The sequence below is a fragment of the Chiloscyllium plagiosum genome, chromosome 4 (genome assembly GCF_004010195.1).
Source record: "Chiloscyllium plagiosum isolate BGI_BamShark_2017 chromosome 4, ASM401019v2, whole genome shotgun sequence".
Taxonomy (NCBI): Eukaryota; Metazoa; Chordata; class Chondrichthyes; order Orectolobiformes; family Hemiscylliidae; genus Chiloscyllium; species Chiloscyllium plagiosum.
Genome location: NC_057713.1, coordinates 101,152,151 through 101,162,260, shown reverse-complemented (window position 1 = coordinate 101,162,260; position 10,110 = coordinate 101,152,151). Strand labels below are relative to the sequence as shown.

At 41.8% G+C, this 10,110-nt stretch overlaps 1 protein-coding gene across 1 annotated transcript in view; it reads right to left on the bottom strand.

The window, feature by feature from the left end:
• The window catches only part of pkhd1l1.1 (PKHD1 like 1, tandem duplicate 1), a 237,775-nt gene that overhangs the window by 10,900 nt on the left and 216,765 nt on the right, over window positions 1–10,110 (bottom strand). The window contains exons 72-74 of the mRNA XM_043689364.1: window positions 7,457–7,614; window positions 5,975–6,110; window positions 4,906–5,274 (exon numbers count right to left, since the gene is read on the bottom strand). Of these exons, the coding sequence (XP_043545299.1) occupies window positions 4,906–5,274; window positions 5,975–6,110; window positions 7,457–7,614 (663 nt within the window). The remainder of the gene's footprint in view (window positions 1–4,905; window positions 5,275–5,974; window positions 6,111–7,456; window positions 7,615–10,110) is intronic.

Here is a 10,110-nt window from a genome sequence, read left to right as displayed (position 1 = left end):
GTTGGGGACGGAACCGGTTTTGGGGGTGGGGTAATGGAGGTGGGTGAGGGGGGAGGTGTTGGGGGCAGGGGGAGGTGCTGGGGGCAGTGTTGGTTGGGGTTGGGGGCGGGGCCTCGTGCGATGTGAGCTGCTGCAGTCTCCTGAACGAGTAGACTTTAACTCCAAGCCCCAGAGGAAAGACATTTAATCGATGAACTGAATAATCGATTATTCCGTCACATTCGGATAATCGAGGTTCCTCTGTATACCGCAGGGAAAGAGATACACGGGGGGAAAGGCAATTATGATGGCAATTAGGCAAGATTTAGGATGGGGAAGGAAACTGCAGGGGATGAACACACTTGAAATGTGAAGCTTATTTAAGGGACAGCTACTGCGGGTCCCTTGCTAATTGTATACTTATCAGGCAGGGAGGTAGTTGTTGAGAGAGGGATCCATGGTTTACTAAAGAAGTTGAAGCTCTTGTCAAGAGGAAGAAGAAGGCTTATGTGAGAATGACGCGTGAAGGCTCAGTTAGGAGGCTTGAGAGTTATAAGTTAGCCAAAAAAGTTCTAAAGAGAAGGCTAAGAAGAGCCAGGAGGGGACATGAGAAATAGTTGGCAGATAGGATCAAGGAAAACCCTAAGGCCTTCTATAGGTATATCAGGAATGAAAGAATGACTAGAGTAAAATTAGGGCCAATCAAAGATAGTAGTGGAAAGTTGTGTGTGGAATCTGAGGACATAGGGGAAGCACTTAATGAATACTTTTTGTCAGTATTCACAAAGGGCAATGTTAGTGAGAATATAGAGATGCAGGCTACTAGATTAGATTGGATTGAGGTTGACAAAGAGATTTTAGCAATTTTGGAAGATCTGAAAATAGATAAGACCCCTGGGCCGGATGGGATTTATCCTCGGATTCTCTGGGAAGCTAGGAAGGAGATTGCAGAGCTTTTGGCTTCAATCTTTATGTCATCATTGTTGACAGCAGTAGTGCCAGAAGACTGGATGATATTAACCATTGTTCCCTTGTATATGAAGGAGTCGGGACAACCCTGGTAAGTATAGGCCAGTGAGCCTTATTTCGGTTGTGGGTAAGGTTTTGGAAATGGTTATAAGAGAGAGAATCATCTGGAAAAGAATAATTAGGGATAGTCAACACAGTTTTGTCAAGGGTAGGTCATGCCTCACTAACCTTTATTGAGTTTTTCGAGAAGCTGACAAAACAGGTGGATGAAAGTAAAGCAGTTGATGTGGTCTATATGGACTTCAGTAAGACATTTGATAAGGTTCCACACGGTAGGCTGTTGCACAAAATACAGAGTTTCAGGTTTAAAGGTGATTTAGCAGTTTGGATCAGAAATTGGCAAGCTGAAAGAAGACAGAGGGCGGTGGTTGATAGAAAATGTTCATCCTGGAGCTCAGTTACCAGTGGTGTACCACAAGGATCTATTTTGGGGCCACTGTTGTTTGTCATTTTTATAAGTGATTTGGCATAGAAGGATGGGTTAGTAAATTTGCGGATGACACTAAGGTAGGCAGAGTTGTGGATAGTGCCGAAGGATGTTGTGGGTTACAGATGGACATAGATAAGATGCAGAATTAGGCTGAGAAGTGACAAATGGAGTTTAATGCTGAAAAGTGTGAAGTAATTCACTTCAGAAGAAGTAATAAGAATGCAGAGTACTGGGCTAATGGTAAAAGTCTTGGTAGTGTAGATGAACAGAGAGACCTCAGTGTCCTGGTGCATAAATCTCTAAAAGTTGCCACCCAGGTTGATAGGGTTATTAAGAAGGCATAGGGTGTGTTGGTGTTTATTGGCAGGGGGATTGAGTTTCGGAGTAACAAGGTCATGTACAAGAGCTGTACAAGACACTGGTAAGGCCGCACCTGGAGTATTGTGTGCAGTTCTGGTCACTGCATTATAGGAACGATGTGGAAGCTTTGGAACGGGTTCAGAGGAGATTTACTAGGATGTTGCCTGGTATGGAAGGAAGGTCTTAGGAAGGGCTGAGGGAACTGAGGCTGTTTTCATTTGAGAGGTGACTTAATTGAAATAATCGATTAAAATAAGATAATCAGAGGGTTAGATAGAGTGGACAGTGAGAGCCTTTTTCCTCGGATGGTGAAGGCTAACATGAGGGGGCATAGCTTTGAATTGAGGGGTGATAGATTTAGGACAGATATTGGGATAGTTTCTTCACTCAGAGAGTAGTAGGGGCATGGAACGGCTTGTCCGCAACAGTAGTAGACTCGCTGATGTTAAGGGCATTTAAATGGGTATTGGACATACATATGGATAATAATGAAATGGTGTAGGTTAAATGGACATCAGATTAATTTCCCAGGTTGGCGCAACATTGAGGGCTGAAGGGCATGTACTGCGCTGTAACGTTCTATGTTCCTGAAATGAGTTGAGAGTGACTGCCCTTGACATCAAGACTGCATGTGACTGAGTATGGCATCAAGGAAAAACTGGAGTGAATCGGAACTGAGAAAAAGCTCTGTGGTTCCAGTCATAACTAGTCCAGAAGAAGATGGTTGTAGTTGTTGGAGTCCAGGTATCTCAGCTTCATGACATCTCTGCAGGTGTTCCTCAGGCCCAACCATTAATGATCTTCCCCTCCATTATAAGGTCAGACGTGGGTATGTTCGCTGATGATTGTACAATGTTCAGCACCATTTCAGACCTGATACTGAAGCAGTCCATGTCCAAATACAAAACTGACCTGGTCAATATCCTGGTTTGAACTGATAATTAGCAAGTAGCAGTTGTGCTACACAAGTGCCAGGCAATGACCAGCTCCAACAATATAGAACCTAACCACTGCCCCTTTAATTTCAATGGCATTATCATCACTGAATCACCCTCAAGCAATATTCTGCAGCTTACCATTGACCTGAAAATTGACTGGACTAATCATATAAATAGAGTGGCTAGAAAAGCAGATCAAACACTTGTAACTCCATGATGAGTAAGTTTTACCAAGGTCTGTCCATCATTTACAAGGCATAGGTCAGGAGTATGATAAAATACTCTTAACTTGCTTGGGTAGGTAATGCTTCAACAATATTCAAGACGCTCAACATTGTTCAGCATAAAGCATGCCACCTAGTTAGTATCTGTTCCACTACCTTCAACCCTGATGCACATTGACAGCAGTGTGTAACATTTATAAGTGCACTGCAGTAACTCACCAATGCTGCTTCAGCAGTATCTTCCAAATCCATGATCTCTAACGTGTTAAAGGACAAGGGCAGAAGATGCATGGGAACACCTCTACTTGGAAGTACCCCTCCAAATGACATTTCATTTTGACTTGGTACTGTACTGTCATTCCCTTAGTGTCAATGGGTGAAAATCCTGAATTCCTGACCTAATAGCATTGATCATTGGTGTCCCTCTACCCCCTGGACTGCAGTGGCTCAAGAAGGTGACCTGCTATCATTTTTAGAAGAACAATTAGGGATTAACAATAAATTCTAGCCTAGGTAGCCGTGTTCTCATTCAATGCCTGAATTATGTTAAATAAAGAACCAGAAAATCGTCTGGATTTTTGAACACTTAATGCACCTAGTATGATATTGAAGCTCAGAAGGTAAAATTATAAGGAAAATATTAGTAAATGCAACTTGTCTGAGACCTGCTAAAGGGTTTTAGGAAGTTAAAAATATTTGATATGTTTTTGATAAGCAAGCCACTGAGAAACTAATTCCCCTGGTGGAAGGAGTCAAGAAGCTGGGGAGTAACCTTCAAATTAGGCCCAGGTCATTCAGGGTGATATCTTGAAGCAGTTCTTCACATAAAGGGAATCAAAGATCTGGAACTCTCTCCTCCCAGAACATGAGAATGCTGAAAATGATTTTGGGATTTCAGGACTGGGATTGATAGATTTTAATGAATTCTGAATATTTGGGAATACAAAGTCAAGACTGGGTAGATCAATGAGTCTACACACCAGCACATATTTTAATATCTTTACCACTTGTCTGACTGTTGAAGAAAATCAGGTCAGTTTCATTAGAATAGAGGAGATTCAATGATGATTTGATGGAACTGCTTAAAGCCATGAAGAGTTAGCACAGAATAAAAATAAACAAATTGTTTCCAGTGATTACAGGTATAGACTAGGGGAGAAATAAATATTAAAACTGAATGCAAGAGATGTAGATCTGGAAGAGTTTTTTTTTAAAAGAGTGAGTTAGATTCTGTGAAATCACCATTGGAATGAATTGTTAAATTAGAGACAATTTACAAAAAAGATCTGATTGGTGGCCGAAGGAAAGTTGATAGAAGAATAAAGAAGCACAATGGGAAATTGCAATTAGGATTTTGTGTTGAGGACGATAAACACCAATTGTGACTAGTTGGACTGAATGGTCTGCTTCACTGTTGTAAGAATGTGCTGCTGGAGGAGGTTGTAATTAACATCTAAAGACGAGCTAATTTTTTTATGTTAAGAAAATCTTGATCTCAGGGTGCCCAGCAATGGATGAGAAGGTGGTGATAAACTGCCTTCTTGAACTGATACAGCTCATGTGGTGATGGGGTGAGGAAGGGGAGTCCCAGTGGTTCAGTGGCTATTGGGGCGTTATGTCATTTCAGATGGCAATGAGGATTTATCCTTATAGTGTGGGACTGAATCCATGCCCTGTAGACGACAAGTTCACTCCCCAAAGGAGATTAATGACCCAGTTGTTTTTTTGTTTTTAAGACAATCCCACAGTTTGTCCTGATCACTTCCCTGGCATTGGCCTGGAAGTTGCCGCATTTATTTAATTCAATTTAATAATCTGCTTTATTGGGATTTGAATACTCAACATTTGGATTACTCATCCTGGAGATCACAGTCAATTATTCTGGATATCATTCTTCAGGTACACACAAAGTGATGAGCAGCAGATGTACAAAGTCTCTGATTACCTTCAGTAGAGGTGGTGTTGGTAGAGTTACTATTGTCCACAGAAAAATGCTCTGAGGGCGGGTCTCCGATTTCCACTTCAACTGTGATCCCTGTAGCACGCTTCCTGCGGAGCCCTTTCTCACGCACAATGTTAGTAATGCGGATCTTTCTTTGAGGTACGTGTAGGAACAGGGCAAGATTTTCTACTAGATTGGGGCCGTAAAATTCATGCACGGTCATTGCAGGTAGATTAAAGGAGATGTGAAGGACAGGAGCTGTATGGACCTCAATTGGAGTTGATCCTCTCACCAGAACGTTAAGCATCTGATAGGTTCTGTCAAAGTAATTTTCTCCAATGACAGAGGAGTCCAACTTGGGAGTGAATTCTCCTGTGAAGACATAATGAGATGTGTCAAGAAAACAATTATATTAATATAGAACCGTGGGGTTGCACCACACTGTGAAACAATTCTGGTCACCGTGTTCTAAAAAGGATCAAGAAACAATGGACAAGGCGCAGAAAGGATCTGCAAGAATGACATCAGAAGTGAGCGGCAGTACACATCAAAAAAAAATTAGTGTCTTTTTTTTTCCCAGAAAAGACACAGAGCTCTGACAGAGTTCTTTAAGGTTACAGAAAGGTTTGACAAGGTGACAGAGAAAATGTTTCCATTCATTACGAGACCAAAACAAGTGTCCAGATAGGTAGTCACCAAGAAATCTGATCAGGAATTCAGGAGAAACACCTTTATCCAGAGGGTGATGAGAATGTGGAACTTGTTTAGATACGGAGTGGTTGAGGTGAATCATTTAGACAAATTTAAGGGAACGCTGGGTAAACACATGATGGAGAAAGGAAGAGAAGGATGTGCTGGTGAGGTAAGATGAAGATATTTGGGAGGAGACTCGAGAAGAACAGAAACACCTTTTGGGCCAAAAGGCCTATTTCAGTGTTGTTAATGCTTGTGTTACATTCAACTAAGTCCAGTTGGTGAGACATTTATTTCATTGCAGATTCACTTGAAGTCTGGTGCACTTATTGCCAGTATCCAGGTGATTCATAAAGAAAACGGTTTGACTTTGGTTTACCTGCATAGATTGGGCCCTTTAGTGTGAAGTCAGTTTTGTCAGCATTCCATTTTGCATTAGTAGGGGGTACGAAGGTATTATTCACATACACATCCAGTCGTTGAGATGTGGAGTAATATATTGCCAAGCATATAACCTTTTTTAAAAAACAAAATGATTATTTATTGCCTTTTACTTCCTGCTACATAAATGCAAGTCTTTCTTTTCATCCAAAGTGAACTGCATAGTGATTTAACTTATAGACTCTCTGTCCTGTCCCAAACAATGCTATACTTTGACACACAATAGTTAACCCTTCTCTGGTCCTTTTCAGAAATACCCTGTTTGACTGGGTGTTTTAAGCTCCTCACACTGTCTCTACCAATACAACAAGTAAATAAAAATTCAAGACAATCAAAAATCTATTTGAGAATCTATCATTAAAGTCACAACCAAATAATATAAATCTTACTGTGTAATATGTGTAGCATGCTCCTTTAAAAGATAACAGATAATAATCTTCTGTGTATGCCATATTTCTTGCTATGCTTGTAGCCAGCACTTTCCTAGGATCTCCCATTTTAAATTGAGCATTGATTTGTCACATGCTCCAACGCTTGACAGCAGATGCCTAATCCCAGTTCCCTGTTCCCAATTTTCAGGGGGAATGGAGCAGGTTAAAAGTTACAATCTAGATTTATAGCTGGTTCATTTTTATGCTATATTCTCTTCAACTTGGATCCAAATAGTAGGAAGTTTTATCAAATCCTCCTGGTGCTGAATCTATGAATCTTCCTGGGATGTCTATACAAAGCTGTGTATATGTGTAGCTGATAGAGAGACTGGTACCAACAGCGGACAAGATGTAAGACAGTAGGAACCAAACAATGTATACCAGGCAATGACGAGTAAAAATTAAGGTTCACATCACTGTGCAGACAATGTTCAGAATTTATGTCTTTGATGTGTTGGCATGTTATTCACTCACTGTTTTTAGAAAGGGGTTCTATTTTCATGCACTGAAGTTTAGATACTCCTATACCAGATTATGCTCAGTATTATTCCCTCTCCATCCACATCTTCACTCTTTCACCATCTGTCTTCCTCATGCGTTTGATCACCTCTTTCTCAGTGCATTCAAGAAATTTTAATCTAAGTTTCCAGATGGAAATCTCACAGGAATTGGACCTATCCAATATTAACTTTAAGGGGAGAAAAATTGGGTAAGATGTAAAGCCAAAATTTTACCAAATGGTCCAGTTTTCTGAAGGATGATTGAGGTTAAAGTTGCCTCCTCTTGTGAATCACCCTTTAGGTGCCAACTATTTCTGTGATCCTCAGGTCCTCCCTCTCTACACCTGACAAGTTCCTCAGACAGACAGACACACATGCAGGCAACATCCCATTCTCACACGTGGTTAATGAGGAAAAACATACTAAGATTCAGCAAATGGCAGAAATTAGACAGACAAAACGTGAGCTGTGGCATCAATAGTTCCTTACTTTGCTGTCATCCGTATTGAGGAGCATTAGGCGTAGGTTCTGAGGGCTAACACCGGTGAAATATAACTCGTATGACTTATTTGTTGCCACGACTGTGTAGAAGATTGAGACTCTCTTGTTGCAAGCATAGGAAGAAGAACAGGCATGATTCTCGGGGCCTGGTACAATAAAAAAATTAGCAAACTATTTCGCAGGGCCAAGCAACACAGTTTCAAGTCTGTCCAGCAATTTAATCAATCATGTTCTCAGCACTCAGTGTTGGCAGCATGAATCATTTAATAAACTGAAATAAAATGGGTCTTATGTTTTTAAAAGATCATTAACTTTTCTCACCTTTGAAAATCCAACCCTGGTGTCCAAAGTGGTGCCGGAAACATGAATAATTTGGGTCCTGGCCACATGCCTCAACAGCCCCACAAAACTGTTTTTAAATCAAAACGGTCTAATAGATCAGGAGGCACTGGGTATCTCTAGGACATAGGCGCTGTTTTCCTGACCTCAGCACAGTTAGGGTCAGCCACATCGGGCATTATTGCTGACTTGCTGAGGAGAGCAGGAAGCTTTTCAGAGGGTTAGCAGCACAATGGGCTGGAAGGGCTTATGAAGACCTAGTATTCGCACTGGTACAAAAAGATCAGAACAGGTTAAAACAAAACTGAGATACTTTAATTGGCTCCGAAAAGAATGTAACAGACTGCTCTGCTTCACTGGAATGCGATTTGAAAAGTTGATTCTGAGTTGGATATCACCTCCCCCCCCCCCCCCCCCCCCACTTCTCAAACTTCTCAAGGGGCTTTGTGGATCATTAGTTGACAGCCAGTGGGCTTCCTATTCTTTCCTTTCTGCCAGTCCTTTGAAAATCCAGTAAGCAATGGGAGCCCAAGATAATCTTTGTCCTAAAGACTTTCATATTCAGCTTTATGGAGTCATAAAGTCATACAACATGGAAACAGATCCATCAATCCAACTTGTCTGCTCCAACCAGACATCCCAATCTGACCGAGTCCCATTTGCCAGCATTTAGCCAGTATCCCTCTAAACTCTTCCTGTTCATGTACTATCCAGATGTCTTTTAAATGTTGTAATTGTACCCTCCTCCACACTTCCTCTGGCAGCTTGTTCCATACATATACCACCCTCTGCATGAAAAGTTACTCTTCAGGTCCTTTTTAAATCACCTCCCACTGTAAACCTATACCCTCTCATTTTGAACTCCACCACACAAGGAAAAAGACCTGGGCTATCCACCCTATCCATGCCCCTCCTGATTTTATAAGGTCACCTCTCAGCCTCTGAAGTTCCAAAGATAATAGCCCCAGCCTATTCAGCCTCTCCCTGTAGATCAAACCATCCAGTCCTGGCAACATCCTTGCAAATCTTTTATGCAACCTCAAGTTTAACAGCATCCTTCCTGTGAGCAGAATTGTGTGTAGTATACTTTTGTTCGAGGTCAGCAGTGAGTGTTATTATTTAGCCACCGACCATAAATTTCAGCTCAACATTTCAGGGCAAGCAATGATCTTACAGCAGAATCAAACACTTCATTGGAAATGCACTGAAGAAAGAACTCGAGGACCTTAGGTTCATCTGAGAGAACGAGATCTTTCTGGACAGGACCTTCAGCAAGGTTATTACACTGACCATACCAGAAGAGAGAAGACGATGAGGAAGGCAGAGAGAAGACAGGTGCAAGAGACCACAGGGGAAGTACCTGTCAGGGACAAGTTGAGTCTTTTGGAAACAGTAGAGACAGATGACACTGCCAGTCCGCGAGGTGGCCAGGTCTGTCAATCAAAAGTTGGCGTGGAAGCAGAGCTGAGGAGTCAGACATCGCACAGAGCCATGGTGATAGGGGACTCCATAGTGAGAGGAACTGAATAGGGTTTCTGCGGGATTTAAGGATGGTGTGTTGCCTTCCTGATGCCAGGATTAAGGACATCACAGACAGAGTGCAGGAAATCCTCAAGAGCAAAGCCAGAGGTGGTGGTACATGTCGGCACCAATGACGTCGGGAAGAAGAGGAGGAACATACTATAGCGGGACTTCGGAGAACTAGGAAGAAGGCTAAAAAGCAGGACATCCAGGATGGTTATCTCTGGTTTGCTTCCAGTTCCTTGGGCTGGAGAGGACAGGAACAGAGAGATAATGGACTTGAACGTGTGGCTGGGGAACTGGTGCAGGAAGCAAGGATTTAAATTCTTGGATCACTGGAGTATTTTTGTGATAAGCATAAATTATACTAAAGAGACGGTTTGCACCTTAATAGGTTGGGAACCAGTATTCTGGCAGGCAGGTTTGCTACTGCAACACAGCTACGTTTAAACTAAATAGTGGAGGAAAGGGGACAAACTGGAAATTTAAGAAGGAAACTGAAGGGAAAGTTAGAACAAGGGAAGTCAAGAAAGGCAACGGTATCAATGAAGCAGAAAACTCAGAAAGAGATCATGCCGTAAGGTTGAGTGAAATAGGGGTTGATAGGAAGGGTGAGGGCAGTAACAAATTAAAAATACTATATATGAATGCACGAAATATTAGAAATAAGATGGATGAGCTTGAGGCTCTTTAGGAAATTGGCAGATACGATATTGTGGGGATAACTGAGACATGGCTTCAAGTGGACAGGGCCTGGGAAATGAATATTCAAGGCTATACAT